Consider the following 19,175-nt stretch of genomic DNA (forward strand, 5'->3'; position numbering starts at 1 on the left):
CCCACACAGAACTGATTTTGAATCTTAGCTCTGGAACTTGCTAGTAATGTGACCTTGTAAAAGTTACCTCCTGAGTTTTCTCATCTACAAAATAAGGATAACAATACCTTCTTTACAACATTATTGTAAGTAGAGACGATATACATCAAAGTGTAGTTTAGTCACTTGCACCTATGTAATAGACATACAAAAAAATGGTGACTGTCTTGCTATTATGCCACTCTCCTACATAGAATATTCATGAAAGAATAACCATTTACTGAGAAGGTACAATGTGCCAAGCATTGTGTTCCACACTTTCCATACTACAGGAACTGGAAAAACTACACTTCAATCTTGTTATCACAAAACTCAGACATCCATGTTTCAATAGGTATAAACGTACAGAACGTTAAAAAGTATGCAGGTTGAGCATGCAAACAGGTCTTAATCTGTGACCTGGAACTTGAACAAGAGAGTAGAAGGGAGGTGGGATAGGGTAGAGTGGAAAAGAACTCCAGTTGGAGACTGGCATTTGTAAAGTCAAGGCAGAGTACAGCAGGTGCAGAAACACAGCTGCTGAGTGTGGCTGGAGATGTGGTAACGCAGGACAGCAGAGGAGAGCTATGGATGGAGAAGGGACAGGGAAAAAGAGAAATGGCAAGATGAGAAATTGGAGAGGCGAAGAGCCTTGGAAGCCACATTAAGGAATTTGGACTGTCCTGAGGAGAGCAGACAACTACTGAAAAATTATGAGGAGGAGATGGACCTAATCACATTTGCTTTTTTAGAAGCAACATTCCACCACTTCCTTCCTTCTCAGTGGCCATTAACCTAGCCCACAGATCCACGCCTGGGCTTCAGGTGGTTTGCAAGTTCCCTGAAATTGGTTGCAAATGTGTGTATTTGTGTGAGTGGATGCGTGCACATGCGCATATGCATGTTCTCATAAACATTTTTCTGGAGATAGCAACTAAAAGGTTAACTCAAAATTGTGAACAATGACCGTCCAAACACTTCCTACAGGATAAAGCTCAGACCCTTACAGCCTTTTACATTCTGACTAAAACCCTCATTTTTCTTTCCTCTCCAGACAGCTTAGAATACAGTCACTTGCTTTTTGTTATTGTTGCCATTCTGAATATGCTTCTGAGCCTTTCTTTCATGTACAGCCTCTTGGGCCTCTCTGCACTTTCCAATCTTCCCTACCTCCCCATGGCCACCTTCCACTCAGAAAACTCCCCCTCTCTCTAAACATGGTTGAAATGTTTCTTCCTTCTCCAGGCATTCTCTCACATTTCTTTCCCATTTTTTAAGAAAAGCACAAATCGAAGCCATAGAATTCTGGTGACCCAGCTAGAGTGAGAGAGGGATAGACAAATAGACCAGTAGGCTAGAAATAGAAAGTCCAGAAACTAACCGACACTTAAGTGGAAATCAGATATTCAAAAAGGTTGTCTTGCAAACCAGTGGAGAAATAATGAAGTTTTTTAAAAATGATACTGGAGGATAGTCGCAGTGGCTCACAACTGTAATCCCAGCACTTTGGGAGGCCGAGGCAGGCAGATCACCTGAGGTCAAGAGTTCAAGAACAGCAACATGGCGAAACTCTGTCTCTACTAAAAATACAAAAAAATTAGCCAGGTGCAGTGGCAAGCACCAGTAATCCCAGCTACCTGGGAGGCTGAGGCTGGAGAATTGCTAGAACCCGGGAGGAGGAGGTTGCAGTGAGTCAAGATCATGTCACTGCACTCCAGTCTGGGTGACAGAGCTAGACTCCCACCTCAAAAAAGAAAAAAAAAAAAAAAGATACTGGAATAACTGGTCATCTACAAGGGGGAAAAGAATAAATCCTTACTTCACATCATTCTCAAAAATAAATTTCAGATAGTTCAAATCAAAACATTAAAACATTTACAAGAAAAATAAATAATTTTATTATCCAACTTTTGTGTATGTGCACTAGCAGATGTATATTAGAATATTTGTAGCAGCATTTCTCATGTTAGAAAAAATTAGAAAGAACCCAAAAGCCATGAATAATAGAATGTATAAGAAAGTTGTGTTATATGAAACATAAAGCAGTGAAAGTGAATGAATACATTTTCTACATCAACATTGAATACTATTAATAACATAATATCAAATGAAAAAGGAAAGTTGCAGGTGGAAACATCCAGTATTACTCCATCCATATAAAGATAAACACACAAATCCAAACAATATATAATTTTAGGATTATTAAACCTGTTGTAAAAATTTAGGCTTATTAAACCTGTTGTAAAAAAAATAGACAGAAGCGAGGGAATTGGTAAAATAAAATTCAAGAAATTGGTTGCCTCTCCGTGGTGGTGGGTAGAAGACAAAGGGATATGATAGAGAGGAGCATAGGTGAACTTTCTTCAACTGGATTGAGAAATATGGGTCGTAGTTTTATTATAATTTTAAAAAACACATATTACATATGTTCTTGGGTATGTGTATTTCACAATAAGACATTTTAAAAGACGCAAACAATAATAAAAGAAATACAATGACCCACAAAAGACATGGTTCCTCTCCTTGAGATGCTCACAGTTTGCTGCTTGCTTCGGTTCCTGTGTCCTCCTTGTTCCATAGATTGTTGTGAAGGGCTCCTTTCTCAACTACTGTCTCCCTTCTACATCCTTTGGGTTTATTCTGTTGCCTTTTGTTGTAAATTTTCCTAAGTTGCATGCTTAACTCACTCATTTTCAGCCTTTTGTCTTCTCTAATGTAAGCATTTAAGGCTACACATTTACCACCTATTATTCTAGCTGTATCGTGACATTTCTGTTATGTAACATTTTATTATTTGTTTTGTAATCTCCATTATTTATTTTTTGGTGCATGAATTATTAAATTTTATCTTGTAAATATAGAACACAATATAAATGTTTTTAAAGTTATTTTTAGTTACAAATTTTTAATTTAATTTATTATTGACCAAGGATATGGTCTTTTTGTTATGAATTCTTTGGTGTTTGTTGAGACTTCTTTTATGTCTAGCACACGATTAATTGTAAATTTTTATATGCATTTTTAAAAAATACTGTGTAGTAGTTGAGCTCAGTGTTCTATGTGTGTCCTGTAGAACAAGCTCATTAATTGTAGCCATTAGTTCTTCTATAGCTTTTTGTATTTTTTGTCTGTTTTTGAGTCAATTATTGAAAAATGTGTTAAACTACCCTGCTATGGTAACAGTTTTATAGTATCTCCTTGAAGATCCGTCACATTTTCCTTTAAATATATTAATGCTACTATACTAGATAAATTTGTAATTGTTATACATTACTGGTGAACTGATTATCACTTTGTGGTCACTCTCTCTCTAGTAATGTATTTTGCCTTTAAATCGGTATTGCTGTGTAAACTTTCTTTCAGTTAATTTTGACAGTTTTTACAACTTTACATCAAGTTTTGGGTGCACCACTGTTAAACATCATAGAAATTGCTTGTTTTTAATTTTAATTCACTCTGACAGTCTGTTTCTTAATTGGAGAAATTAATCCATATTTACTGAAGGCAATTACGGATGCATTTGTATTAATGTATTTCACTCTATTCTTTATTTTTATCTGTGTTGCTACTTCTGAGTCTTTTTTCATTATATTTATTAAAGTCTTTTCTGCTTCTTTATCTCATTCCATTTATTTTGTCTCTATCAACTAGAAATCATACACTTTAATTCTATTTTTTAATTTGTTATTCTAGAAATGTAAATGTATCACTTTAACTTAACACGAGTATTTAACTTTGATCTAAAGTTAATCAGTATCTTTGCCTTCCTCCCAATGAAAAAATCTGAAAATGTTTGTAATCCAAATATTTTTCTCTTGCTATGCATGCTTTTGTTGTTCAGAACTTTAGTTCTACATTTATTTTTTAATCCAACAATTATCCATTTTGTTACTGTTTTATGTAGTCAATGTTTAGATGTAACCACGTATTGTTTGTTCTTGTTTTTAATTAATATTCTTTCTTGCTGCTCTGACCTCTCTTCTTGGTCATATTTTTTTTCCTTACTAAAAAATATTCTTTCACAGCGGCTTCAGTAGTCTCTCCATAGTAAAGTCTATTTTTGTCTGAAAAACTTATTTTTCCTTTATTAAAAAAGATAACTGTAAATATAAGATTATTTACTCTCAGTACTTCAGAGATGACATCTAATGAATTGCTGCTTTACTTGTTGTTGAGAAGACAGCCCTAATTTTTGAGCTTTTGAAAATAATCTTTCCTTGACAAACTTTAAGATCTATTACCTTTGATACTCTGCAACTTCATGTAAGTCCAGATATAGATTCCTTTTTAATTTATCTTGCTTAGAATTTGTTGGGCTTGCTCAATCTGAATATGAGTGCCTTCCAACAATTCTGAAATTCCTCCACTAACTCACTCATTTTATTTTCTATGGTTTCCCAAAATTCCAAAAAGACCTTCTTACCCTGTCCTCCACGTCATTTAGGCAGTCTTTTAAATCCTACTTTTCTTTCTTTAAACATATTAAATGCATTTCTTTTACATTTTGTGTTTCATAATTCTATTATATCCACCATTTGCAGGCTTTGTTCTTTGTTTTTCTGTAACATCTCACTCGAGTCAATTTTACTATATATTTAGTGATTTTGTTAAATTATGTTATGTTTTTTGCAATGTTATCTGTGAGACAAAGGCCTGAATTTAAAGTTGAATTCCTTAGGGGAGACTTGTGTATGCTTCTACCTGGCACTTGGGACAATACTAACACAGGACCACTTGTGACTCTCAAGTGGGTTTAGAGAAGCCCCACAGATACTATGAATTCCAGTCTCTAACACAAGAGAGGTCAGGCTTGTGGTTGGCAATTCCTAGAAGACTTTTTTCTCTCTCTCTTTCTTTTCATTATTTTTTCCTCCTTCTTCCTTTCCTTCCTTCTCTCCCTTCATTCCTTTGCTATTCCTATCTGTTCTTCACTCTTTCCCTTCCTTTCCTTTTTTTCTTCTTTTTCGTCCCTCTTATTTTTTCTTCTTTCCCTTCCTGCCTGTATTAGTCTATTTTCATGCTGCTGATAAAGACATACACAAGACTGGATAATTTATAAAAGAAAATGTTTACTGGACTTATGGTTCCACATGACTGAGGAGTCCTCACAATCATGGTGGAAGGTAAAAGGCGCATCTCACATGCTGGCAGACAAGAGAAGAGCTTGTGCAGGGAAACTCCCCTTTTTAAAACCATCAGATCTTTTGAGATTTATTCAATCACAAAAACAACACAGGAAAGACTATGATTTAATTACCTCCCACTGGGTCCCTCTAACAACACATGGGAATTATGGGAGCTACAAGATTAGATTTGGGTGGGGACACAGCCAAACCATATCATTCTGCCCCTGTACTCTCCCATATCTTATGTACTCACATTTCAAAACTAATCATGCTTCCCCAACAGTCCCTCAAAGTCTTAACTTGTTTCAGCATTAACTCAAAAGTCCACAGTACAAAGTCTCATCTGAGACAAGACAAGTCCCTTCCACCTATGGGCCTATAAAATCAAAAGCAAGTTAGTTACTTCCTACATACAGTGGGAGTACAGGCATTGGGTAAAGACAGCCATTCCAAACAGAAGAAATTGGCCAAAACAAAGGGGCCACAAGCCCCATGCAAGTCCAAAATCTTAAAGCTCCAAAATGATCTCCTTTGACTCCATGTCTCACATCCAGGTCACACTGATTCAAGAGGTGGGCTCCCACAGCCTTGGGCAGCTCTGTACTTGTGGCCTCGTGGGGTACAGCTCCCCTCCCGGCTGCTTTCATGGGCTGTCATTGAGTGTCTGCAGCTTTTCCAGGCACAATGTGCAAGCTGTCAGTGGATCTGCCATTCTGGGTTCTAGGGGAAGGTGGCCCTCTTCTTATAGCTCCACTAAGGGGTACCCAAGGAGGAACTCTGTGTGGGAGCTCCAACCTCACATTTCCCTTCTGCATTGCCCTCACAGAGATTCTCCATGAGGGCCCCGTCCCTGCAGCAAACTTCTGCCTGGGTACCCAGGAACTTCCATACCTCTTCTGAAATCTACTCAGAGGTTCACAAACCCCAATTTTGGACTTCTGTGTACTTGCAGGCTCAACGCCAAGTGGAAGCTGCCAAGGCTTGGGGCTTGCACCCTCTGAAGCCATGGCCCAACCTCTATGTTGGCCCCTTTCTGCACACACTACAGGGCCCTGGGTCTGTGATGGGAGAGGCTGCCACAAAGGTCTCCAACATGCCCTGAAGACATTTTACCTTGGTGATTAACTTTCAGCTCCTCATTATTTATGCAAATTTCTGCAGACAGCTTGAAAGACTTGCCCCATGATTCAATTACCTCCCACCAGGTCCTTCCCACAACATGTGAGAATTATAGGAGCTACAGGATGAGATTTGGGTGAGGACACAGCCAAACTATGTCACTTCCTTTCTTCATTCTTTTTCTTTTCTTTACTCCTTCTTCCCCCTCCCTCCATCCCTCCTGCCTTCCTTCCTTCCTTTTTTCCTCCTTCCTGCCTCCCTTCTTTTCTTCCTTTTTCACGCTTCACTGAAAGCAGAGGCTGAGAAATACATGTATCCCCTGCTAAATCCCTTTGCAGACCCAGTTTTTTCCTAGTTCACTCACTGGGGGTGGTCTCTAAGCCAATCTCTCACTCTGTTCAGACTCCAAGCAGTCTTCTATCCTTCCACTTGCAATATCTTTAACTCAAGCATAACCCATCAGGGACCAACAGACACCACCAGAGCAAAAGCTAAATCCAGACTCATGTAAGTCTGTGTGTTATTTTTCCTGTTATTCTGGAATTCAAATAATTGCCTCAAATTACAGTCAGAGCTCATTTTATACAATAAAGCAGTGGGTGAGTGTGAGGGTGTTTAGTTTTGCTGTACCAAAAGATTACTCTTTAAATATTTAGTTTACCTTACTTCTGAAACAGAAGTTGATATCTTTTCATACCTTTATCTTTAGTGTTGAAGACAAATCATAGATATAATAGATATTCAATAAATATATTTTAGATGCATATAGATGTTGTAGGCTCATACCACTCACTCCAAGATTCAAGTCTCCTTATGTTATCATGCAAATATCTGAAACTAGTTTGAGCTACATATTCTTTGAGTTGGAATTATCTTTAGATGTTTCAACAAAAGTGTGACATTATTGCCTCTTTAGCCTCCATCTGGCTAATTTCTGATGGCTCTCTCATGGTCCACTTTTTCACACCTTTTCTAAAGATACTTTCATAAATCAACTCCGTCACCATCAACAATAAAATCTTGTACAGATATCCTACCTGTGCATTTTCATTACAACTGATATTTGCCCCCAACATACATTTCAATTAAATTAATTTAAACTTAAATAAACTTCTGAATATTAAAGTATATTAGTGCCCAAATATGAAAATATATTAATGTCTGAATATTAAAATATGAAGAATCAGGGCTCAAGTATAGTTGTTTCCCCTGCACTTAGCATAATGTCTACCTTGTGGCAAGTATCAATAAATGGTTTTTCATGAATGAACGAATGAGTGAATGAATGAAATATCTTGGAATATACATTTTTAGCTCCAAATGTATTTTTATTTTCAACCTTTGAGGCTTTTTTCTTTTTGTTAACTCTCAGAGAAGACATCTAGCTGCTGTGTTTCAGTTCTAAATGTTTACTTTGGTGTCACTAATTTATATTGTATACTCTTCTCAAACCAATTTCTTCAGAGTTAAATTGCTTCCTTTAGCCCAAGAAAAAAAGAACACTTTAGTACACAAATATTTTAAGACTTGAAACAATTTTATTGTTTTTGAAATGTAAAATACCATTAGCAAATGAAGACAGGATAACCATGCCTTCAATTCAATTCAAGTCTTTGGGAATCATTGAGAATCACTGAGAAGTTTACCATGACTACTAACAATTTTACTCTAATTATAATAGCTATCAATTATATTTGCCATATTCTACTGTACTGAAGAATTACAGGTATTTTGTAATCATTCCTCATTTTAATTCAAAGCTTTTGAATCTTGAAGAGCTGTTAAAATGCCTTTTTAATTTATTTGCCAATTTGTATTCTTCATAGTTATATTAAGAAGTTCACTGTTTTATATTTGAAACTTGGATTCCACTGAGACTGTTTACATATCTGAAGTTCCCAATCCAGTGAACTACCACTCTCATCTGGAATTTAGCATTCTCTTTATTTCCCTTTTAATTATCTGTGCAGAATTTCAAAAATATTTCCTCAGTATATACTATGTACAGGACACTGCACCAGCCACTTTGGTGTATAGAAGGAAGAAACGGGTTGATACCAAGACAGATCAGGCATGACTCCTGCCTCCATCATCTAGAAAAGTAAAAAATAGATTATTATATAGGTGTGCCTCTATATCTGGTACATAAATATTAATAATAGTTTACAGTTATCAAGCTTTACTCTGTGACAAACACAGTCCTACATTTTCACAAGTACCTTATTTCATCAAATTCAAGGCCATTGATTATAAGACACATCAATATTATGGTACCATTAAGGAAGAAAAACTACTCCTTAAAAATCATAACTTACTCCTGGCTGCAGGGTGCATTCCAAATATCAAAGCTGTTAATATGGGAAAATATGTGTGACTTAGAACTGATGAATCTATTAACTCATAATTCTCTCAACAACTCTTCAAGTTAGGTAATGCATTGTTCTCATTTTAGAGGCAAGGATACTGATGAGTTCAAAGATATTATGTAACTTGCCCAAGATTGCACAGGTAGTAAATAGATGGGTGGAGACTGAACACACGTCAGTCTGATTCCACATACCATATTCTCGGCTTCTACACCAAGGAGATCTTGGATTCTTTTTGTTACAGGCTGTTCAGAAGTTTCTGTGTCTTTCCTTTCTGATGTGACTTCATTTAAAGTTGAAAAAGAAAACTGGGACTATTAATAGTGGGACTATTAATTCTTGAGCTCACTTCAGAATTTAGTTGGGATGATGAGACAAATTTATAAAACAAACAAATTGTGTTTTGAAAATCATTATCCTGAACGTAGCTTGAAATGGTTGTATGATAGTGATCGGACTAGAGAGTTGTTAGTAAATCTTACCAAAATCAGTCATAAGACAATTGATTTTTTTTAAATCTACAAATCTACAACTGACCACACTGCATGCAGATATAGATGTAATAGTTGTAACAGAATTATAGAGACTAGAATAAGTATAAATTAACTTTTACCAGGAGTGTAGGCATCTGTTTTCCTATTTATTTAGAAGGAAAATTAATAGTGGAAACTATCCATCAAAGTATGCATCCAAGTTCTCTTTTTGGGATTTCATAAAAACAAATAGCAACATTTATGTCTGAGATATTGACAATTAATTCTAGACTACATGAAGTGTTACAAATAATCTTTGTAAGGCACCAAACATGACCCAAAGTAAGAAACTGCATTATTTTGTATTAAATAACAACCAGCCCAATTTATTTTTTAAAGGCTAATGAGTTAAGACATAACAACCATGTGCTGCATTGTTTTTGCCTATAAATAACAAATTACATGTAAGAACAAATGGTAGTTAAATGTACTGTAGGCCAATTTCATAGTCATGGATACCAGACTTCATCTGTGGAAATTTAGCAAATCAGAATTAGAAATGTCAAACAGAAAAGATCTCATTAAGATAATTCTTCCAGAAATGAATCAAAAATTCTGGCCAGATGTTCATATCTGGCAGGAGTCAAGATGAATTGGACAGAGCTAAACCATCTAATTTATTGTTTCTCAAAATATGATACTGCAAACACCTATGTCAAAGCTTCCAGATCACTGGTGTGTTTGTTAAAAATGCAGACTGTTGACCCCCTTCCAGGACCTATTTGGGTAAAGCTCAAGAATTCACATTTTAAAGAAGCATCTGCCTCAACCAGTGAATATAAGCATGCTGGATTTCATAGCTATTACTTTAACACTTGGCTCTTTCCCACCTAATCCTTTGGACTGATGGCAGAAATGAAGCAATTACAAGTGATTTTTTTTCACCAAATATCAGAGGTTAAATGTCTCATGCACCAAATATTTATGAAACAGTTGGGGGAGGGAGCACAAAAGAAATGTGAGCTCAGGTATTCCAGTGTATTGCAGTTTTTGCATATTAAATAAACAACTGTTTAATGTGATTCAATTAAAATAATACCTCATGAAATCTAATGTGGTCACAGAAAAACAGAACTGAGGTAATCCTGGTAGCTGTCAGAATAGAAAAGAAAGGACAACTCCAGAAGTTACTTAAAAGCAAAAGCAGTCAGTGGGGATTCAGTGGCAAATTGAATGTGAGTGGTAAAAGTAGTGGCAAGAGTTTGGGTAGCAGAAAATAGAAGCGCTAATATGGGAATAGAATGTGAAGCCATTCAGAAACCATTGAGAAGATGAGTATGGAGGAAAGTGAGGCTTTTATAACTGGTTCTTTTACTACTACATATATAAACATCGTGACTTTAATTTTGTTACTGAGTTTATGAATGAATTAAATCAAATTGAGATCTAATTAATGATTATTTTCTATTACAGCAATTGTTCAACTGTCAAGCTCTACGAAAACTAAGTATTCCTGATAATGACCTTTCAAATCTGCCAACCACTATTGCTAGTTTAGTTAATCTTAAAGAACTCGACATCAGTAAAAATGGTAAGACTTTCCTCTCATCATAAAATACCTGGAATTTTTTACTGAAAATGTGTTTTAATATCTTCTCTTAGCAAACAATCTAAAATATTTTTTTCTTTGATTTTGTTGCAACTGTAGTTTAATGCTCTTGTAAAGTTAAATCCTAAATTTTAAGTCCAAGACAGACGTCCTCTCTCTCCTCCTCTTACTAATGTGCTTGACTCATTCAAGCCTTGTTTCCCTCTGCATTCAGATATGTGATCTAATCTTTTCTATAAAAATTTACTGCCCTCACAAAGTTGACTTCTGTCATTCTCAGAGTAAAATTTTTTCTCAACATGTGTCAAACATCACCTGCAAAACAAAGCCTACCCTTTCACCCTATTTGAAAATATACTCTTAATTTCCCTTACTGGGTTTCAGTTTTTTCCCCTAGCACTAACCATCCTCACAATATTGTATAATTTACTTATTTCCTATGGTTATGGTATATTTTCTCCTAATTGAGAATGTAAACTCCATTTCATAACAGGAAGAATTTTTCTTTGTTTTGGTCACTAATGTGTCCGAAACATCTAGAGCGATGCCTAATAAATAATAGGAATTTAGTAGTTTTTGTTATATTCCTGGACAGACTTGTATATCTGGTGCTTTTGTTGATGATAATGCTGATGTTGATATTCAGGTTGATTATATTTTCCCTTGAGTATTTATGGGAGTGACTTAGAGCTTCAGAAAGTCTCTTGCACCTTGTTCATTCATTAAATCTTCATTTCCTTCCAAATGAACTCAGCTCTCCCTTTTGTTAGCAAGGATCAATCAAAAAGGGTTACGTCTAGTACAATGGGGATACAAAATATGACCCCTTCATCATTAAGGAAGTCCGTTAAACTTCCTGTGTGTGCACCATATCTGCACAAGTAGTACTTTGGTAATTTATTTGGTTATATTTAGTGCCAAGGAGACAGGAATGCAGGCATGAACAAAACAGATCCTGCCCTCAGGAAGTTTACATTCAAGTGGGTTGCCCATTAAACAAGTAATTGTAGATGGTTAAATAAGCACTTTTGTGTGAAGGTACATTCAACGTGAAGGGCATGCCTAGAGAAGGATGCAATGCTATCTTTGTAGTTAGGGAAGGTTTTCCTAAGAAGTGATAACCAGATAGGACCAAAAGAAGCTAGGTAAGATTGACTTGACATCCTAGGAAATAAGGATCTGTTTTGTGAAAGACCACCAGACAAATACCTTGGTCACATGTAAATATAACTTTCCTAAGAAATTTGGTGCCTTTAGAGCTCCATGACAATATCTCAGTAGCCTTGTCTCTGTTCGTTTGACCAGAACTCTCCTCCACAAATATCTGCAATGCTCATTTGCTTATCACCTTCAGGCCTTTTCTTAAATGTACTGTCAACAAAGCCCTCCCAGATCACCCTATTTAAAAATAAGATACTGCTGTTATTATTCAATAGAATCACATTCTACTCTTTCTTTCTTTTTCTCATATGAAAAACTGACCCAGTGTGTATTTAAATTATTTATCTATTGTCTGGAATCTCCTTACTAGAATTAAAATTCAGTGATGTCCTAAATTTTTTGTTGTTGTTTTGTTTACTGCTGTATCTCCATTGCCTGAAACAGTGTATGTCACATTTTAGGAGCCCAATAAATATTTATTCAATGAATTCATGAATGAATGATTGTTCTGAAACATGGAAAACTTGTTGAAATTTACCAGTGTGAAGTGCTAGTGATTTTCTTCAATTCAAGTCTTTGAGAGTAATTGAGAAGTTAATAGAATCACTGTGGATAAGACTGACACTCTCAAATAATCAGTGAAAATTATAAAATACTATACAATGAAGTACCTAATTATAAAGCACATGTTACAATTATAAATTCTTAGACAATGGAAGATTAATTAAGACTGCTGTATTATTAGGGAAGAGTTCAAGTAAAAGATGTGGCCTGAAGATTTTCATGAAACACTGTAGCATCTGAATAAAGAGAGTATTTCAGCTGAAGGAGACAATCAGAACATAAATAGGGGACACAGACCTCTTTCTACACCAACTCGACTTGCCACTTAGAAGGTTTTCAGGAAGAGTTCAAGTAGTTGCCTGAAGATTTCCATGAAACACAGTAGCATCTGAATAAAGAGAGTATTTCATCTGAAAGAGACAATTAGAACATAAACAGGGGACACAGACCTCTTTCTACACCAACTTGACTTGCCACTTAGAGGGTTTTCAGGAAGACAATTCTAAAAGTAACATATGCAGATGTGTAAAGAGAAGAACAACTAAGTTTTGACCCATGGAAAGATGACCTTAGGGCTACCATACTTTGAGAACAGATTTACCTATTTGTATAGATTTGTATTTCTGTACAATAAAACAATCACTACTACCTCTTCATTTATATACATTCACACTTCAAATTTTATTTTTGTTATAATTTCTGAGAACTAGTATATGGACAATTATCACATTCCTTGATTTTCAGGCAGGATTAGCTGGATAGTCCAAGTAAAGAAAAATCTACCTTATTTTTGAAGAAGATTTGAAAATAGTTTATCATCCAATATAAACATGAAACTCCTAAGTGATTTGACATTTTTGTGAGCATGTAATAGTTTCTGGTGGCCCTCTTACATCAAGAAATGTTTGCTCTTAGAAAGTGAACCACAGGTTATATTTTTTCAACTCAGAAGTATCTATAAGCATCCTTAGAAGTTTTTGCAACTATTAGGGGCTTTTAGTTATGCTTATGATTCTGTATATTCTAGAAATATTTATGCAAAAAGTCATGCAAAAGATGGTGAACCACTCTGCAATACTAGTACAGTACTATAGGCTTGATGAGTGTAGTGATAGCAACCATTGCTAGAACTTACACAAACAGTAAAAGATTTCATCACATCAGCGATTTCAGAAAGCCATACCTAAGAAAGCTGTGGCTGCCTGGCGTGGTGGCTCATGCCTGTAATCCCAGCACTTTGGGAGGCCCAGGCAGGGGGATCATGAGTTCAGGAGTTTGAGACCAGCCTGGCTAACTTGGTGAAATCTCATCTTGACTAAAAATATAAAAATTAGCCGGATGTGGTGGCACACGCCTGTAACTCAGCTACTCAGGAGGCTGAGGCAGAAGAATTGCTTGAACCTGGGAGGCAGAGGTTGCAGTGAGCTGAGATCATGCCACTGCACTCCAGCCTGGACGACAGAGCAAAACACTGTCTCGGGAAAAAAAAAAAAAAAAAAAAGAAAGAAAGCTGTCACTGATTCTGTGACAGAAAACTAGACAGTTACTTAAGGAACATAATACATTCTTTGGGAATCTGTCAAGTGAAGAAAGAGTAGATAGCAAAAAAATAAGTGTAGTGTCAGAACCACAGTTGACAATTTGGAATAGCCGTGCTGAGAAAGAGGCAAGACCTGAGAGAATACAAGCAGTATGGGTATTTAGGGACAGGACATACTAGACTATTTTGAGACAGAGACTCATTCAAATATTAGTCAATCTAGGTTAAAATTACCTAAAATGTGCTTAAATTAGATGAGTAAGCCCTTAATGAAATTAATTCACTCTAAGGTCAAGGTTCAATCTGATCTTGATTGTTGATGTGGTCTCCTGCTTTTACTTTTCATGTCCAGTTCTTCTGCCTCTAATCCTGATCCACCATTTTTCCTCTCCATAATTCAAAAATACTATTTTATATTAAAACCTTTAAATAAGTGAACTATTGTGTACAGAAATATATCTGCACAATTTGAGTAAAAAGATGTTATCTCCCTCTCTAACCACAACTCCAACTGGTCATCGTTCTTCCATTTCATGCTCAGGTAGTACCAGATCGTAATTTCCAAATGCATCAAGCTGGTTGCTTATGACACAAGGAATCATATTATCTTCTCTACCCAAAATACCCCTTCCTCCCTACTGTCGTACCCCATCAACCAGACAGAGTCCTCTTCACCTTTCAAAAGACATTTCAGCCTGGTGCGGTGGCTCACGCCTGTAATCCCAGCACTTTGGGAGACCGAGGTGGGCAGATCACCTAAGGTCAGGAGTTTGAGACCAGCCTGACCAACATGGAGAAGCACTGTCTCTACTAAAAATACAAAAAGAAGAAAAATTAGCCGGGCTTGGCGGCGCACGCCTATAATCCCAGCTACTCAGGAGGCTGAACCCAGGAGGCGGAGGTTGCAGTGAGCCAAGATCGTGTCATTGCACTCCAGCCCAGGCAACAAGAGTGAAACTCCCTCTCAAAAAAAAAAAGAAACAGACATTTCAGATGTCAGTTAGTCTAGGAAACTTCCCTGACACTGTATAATAAGGAGAATGAATTCCTTCTCCCTCCATGATACTTTTTTACATTGCGTGTGTATTTGTTTTGAACTTATTTCACTTTTTAATTTAATTTCTATATATTTGACTAGATAGTGAGACCCTTGAGATTAGGGGCTATTTTATTTATTTCTCTGTTTGGAACTATTAACGTGATACCCAGTATGCATGGTAGGCATTCATCAAATGTTTGGCAGGTAAATAAGAATTATATAGAGACATTCTTTTAAAAATATATAATGTGTATTTAATGACATTAGGGACCCAACATAGGATAAGGTCCCCATCCAAATGTTTTAAGTGAGTGCTGGAAAAGATAGAAATGACGCTGCGATAATTAATGAGTAGCCACTAAAGTCAGCTCTAACCTGCCATATAATAATAAATTCAATGTTTTTGTTCCTTAGAATAATGACTACCTCATGTCAAGCTTTGGCCTTTCCCCTGAGCTTCAGACTAGAATAACCGACTTAATGTTGGGCATCACTACAATTTATTCCACAAACACTCCCAATATAAAGTATTGAAAACCAAATTCATCATTCTCTCCAACCTGCTTTTCCTCCATTGTCTAGTTCTCTGTTAATGTTACTGTGATCTATTCAGGTTTTCAAGGCAAAAATTCATTCTCTTCTTCAACTTCCATATCCATTCAGTCTTCAACTCCTGCCAAATTTACCTCCTAAATACATGGCAGGTCTTTTTCCTTCTTACTGTTCCCATTGTTATATTCATAAACTAGTCCCATATCTCTGTCCTAGATTACTTGATAGCCTCCTAATTGGTCTCATCTCCATTATTGCCACCACAATTACCAAACCCATTCTCTACAAAATAGCTTCAGCACTCTTTCATAATTTCTAATATGACTGCATTACTCTCCAACATAAGATACATCATTTGAACTGGGGTAGAATGTAGAGTTCTTAACACAAATTAAAAGTGCCTGTAATTGACCTCTATTAACTCCTACATTCCATCTGCCAATCCCACCACGCATGATTTGCACTTTCTTTTTTTTATTGATGTTGAGATGGAGTCTCGCTCTGCCACCCAGGCTGGAGTGTAATGGCATAATCTTGGCTGACTTGCAGCCTCTGCCTCCCAGGTTCAAGCAATTCTCTTGCCTCAGCCTCCTGAGTAGCTGGGATTACAGGCGCCTGCCAACATGCCCGGCTAATTTTTGTGTTTTTAGTAGAGCTGGGGTTTCACCATGTTGGTCAGGCTGGTCTCGAACCCTGACCTTGTGATCTGCCCACCTCAGCCTCCCAAAGTGCTGGGATTACAGATGTGAGCCACTGCGCCTGGCTGATTTGCATTTTTAAACTTTATGGCCTAGATACTGAAGAGATTCCTCAAATAGTGAATCTTTGTGACTCTATTTACATTATTTCCTCTTCCTTCTGACTAAATCATTTTTTATACCTCTTTTTACCTGGTTCAATCATACTTACTATTCAAAACTCAATTCAGTTGTTATTGTTTCCACATGGCCTCTGACCTGACTAAATTAAGTCAAGGGTCCCCCCTCTGTACTAATACACCCTGTGTATTGTCTATCCTGACACTTAATATTGTATTAAAAATGCTTGATAGTTACATTAAAATATTTGTGCGCCTTTAATTTTTAAACTATTTTAACGTTTTAAGCATGAAGAAAATAACATGAGACACCAATGTGCTCATCATGGAAATTAAAGTGTTAATATTTATTATAGATTTCATACTTTAGGGGTTTTATTAGTAAATAAAAGGTTAGAGAAACTTGTAAATGCTCATCTCAATCCCTTCCCACTTCCTCCCTCTCAGACTTAATGTCTTTAAAATTTCAGTGAAGTGCTACCACACTGTATATATTATTCTTCAAGTTTTTCATTCTGTATTTTCTAAGATTTGTCCTTGGTTATTACTTATACCAGAAAATTACCAATGTCCCCAATGTGCCATATCTTTGCCACACATAAGGTTATTAAATATATTAATTGTTGGCCAATCAGATGGCTATATAAGAGTAGCTTGATACTTTATATTTCCCTAATCACTAGTGAAGTTGGCATTTTTTTCTTTTTTGTTTTTATTGGCCAGTTTAGAGTCTCTTTCTTTACATTGTCTCTTTGAGTTCATTTTAGTTTTGAATGTTTGTCTGTTAGCTTTTTGGTGACTTGAAAGATTTATATACTCTGAATGCTAATTTGTTGTTGTTGTTGTTGCTGTTTTGGTTTTGGTTTTGGTTTTGGTTATGTGGGCTACAAATATTGTCTCCCAATTTGTGACTTGTCTTCACTTTGGGATGCCATTTGTCATGAAGAAGTTGCCAATTTATTTTTCAATTTTATTTGTATATCTTTAAGGAATACAACCGTTTAGTTAGATGCACACATTGCATAGTGGTAAATTCTAGGCTTTTAGTATAACCATCATCCAAATAGTGTACATTGTACTCATTAAGTAATTTCTCATCCTGCTCCCCACATCCCACCTTACCACCTTTCTGAGTCTTCTATGTCTATTAATCCACACCTTATGTCCATGTGTACACACTACTTAGCTTCTGTTTATAAGTGAAAGTATGCAACATTTGACTTTCTGTCTCTGAGTTGTTTTACTTAAGATGATGGCCTCCACTTACATCCATGTTGCAGCAAGACTTGATTACATACTTTTTTGAATTGCAGGCTAATATTCCATTGTATTTATGTGCTACATTTTCTTTATCCATTGCTTTATTGATAGACACCTAGGTTGATTTCAAATCTTTGCTGTAGTTTGCAAATAATTTATCACATTGTGCCGACTTTCTGTTCATTCTGTTGATTATTTATTTGTGCACAGGCTTTTTCGTTTAATTGTCTCAATGTCTCTTTTTGGTTTTGTTAATTGTGCTTTAGAGCACAAAAGCTCAGAAGGTCTGAAATCATGAATTATTTGCCTAGTTCAATGTCCAGACGTGTTTTCTCTAGATTTTCTTCCAGTACTTTTATAGTTTCATGCTTACATTTGAGTCTTTAATACATTTTGAGTTGATTTCCATATATGGTGGGAGATAGGGTGAGTTTCCTTCTTCTGCACATGGCAATCCAGTTTTCCCAGCAGCATTTATTGAATAGGGTGTCCTTTCCCCATATTATGCTTTTGTCAACTTTGTCAAAGATCCGTTGGCAAAGATATGTCACATTATCTCTGACTTTTCTACTCTATTCCATTGATATCTGTGTTGATTTTTATACAAGTACCATGTTGTTTTTGTAACTATAGCCTTGTAGTATAATTTGGGAGTCAGGTAATTTGATGTTTCCAGCTTTGTTCTTTTTGCTCAGAAATGTTTTGACTATTTAGGCTCTCTTTTAGTTCCACGTGAATTTTAGGATTGGTTTTCCCAATTCTGTGAAAAATGGAATGCATATTTTCATATGGATTGCACTGAGTCCATAGATTGCTTTGGGCAGTATGGTCATTTCAACAATATTAATTCTTCCAATCCATGAGAGTGGAAACTTTGGGTCATCTACAATTTGTTTCACCAGTGTATTGTAGTTTTCTTTGTACAGATGTTCCAACTCCATATTTATTCATTTGCAGCTATTGTAAATGGGAATGCATTCTTGATTTGTTTCTCAGCTTGTTATTGGTGTATAGAAATGCTATTGATTTTTGCACATTAATTTTGTATCCTGAAATTTTGCTGAATTCCTTTTTCAAATCTAAGCATTTTTATTTTTATTTTTGTCATTTACTTATTTATTTATTTTTATTATACTTTTTTTTTTTTTTAATACTTTAAGTTCCAGGGTACATGTGCATAACGTACAGGTTTGTTACATATGTATACTTGTGCCATGTTGGTGTGCTGCACCCATCAGCTCCTCAGCACCCATCAACTCGTTATTTACATCAGTTATAACTCCCAATGCAATCCTTCCCTGCTCCCCGCTCCCCGTGATAGGCCCCGGTGTGTGATGTTCCCCTTCCCAAGTCCAAGTGATCTCTTTGCTCAGTTCCCACCTATGAGTGAGAACATGTGGTGTTTGGTTTTCTGCTCTTGCTATAGTTTGTTGAGAATGATGGTTTCCAACTGCATCCATGTCCCTACAAAGGACACAAACTCATCCTTTTTTATGGCTGCATAGTATTCCATGGTGTATATGTGCCACAT

The 19,175-nt window shown here is 36.1% G+C and overlaps 1 protein-coding gene across 1 annotated transcript in view; it reads left to right on the forward strand.

Moving 5' to 3' along the window:
• Nucleotides 1-19,175, forward strand: part of LRRC7 (leucine rich repeat containing 7) — a 597,129-nt gene that overhangs the window by 227,410 nt on the left and 350,544 nt on the right. Inside the window, exon 4 of the mRNA XM_011936894.1 lies at nucleotides 10,576-10,693. Within this exon, the coding sequence (XP_011792284.1) occupies nucleotides 10,576-10,693 (118 nt within the window). The remainder of the gene's footprint in view (nucleotides 1-10,575; nucleotides 10,694-19,175) is intronic.

The sequence above is a fragment of the Colobus angolensis genome, unplaced genomic scaffold, assembly GCF_000951035.1.
Source record: "Colobus angolensis palliatus isolate OR3802 unplaced genomic scaffold, Cang.pa_1.0 Scaffold158, whole genome shotgun sequence".
Taxonomy (NCBI): Eukaryota; Metazoa; Chordata; class Mammalia; order Primates; family Cercopithecidae; genus Colobus; species Colobus angolensis.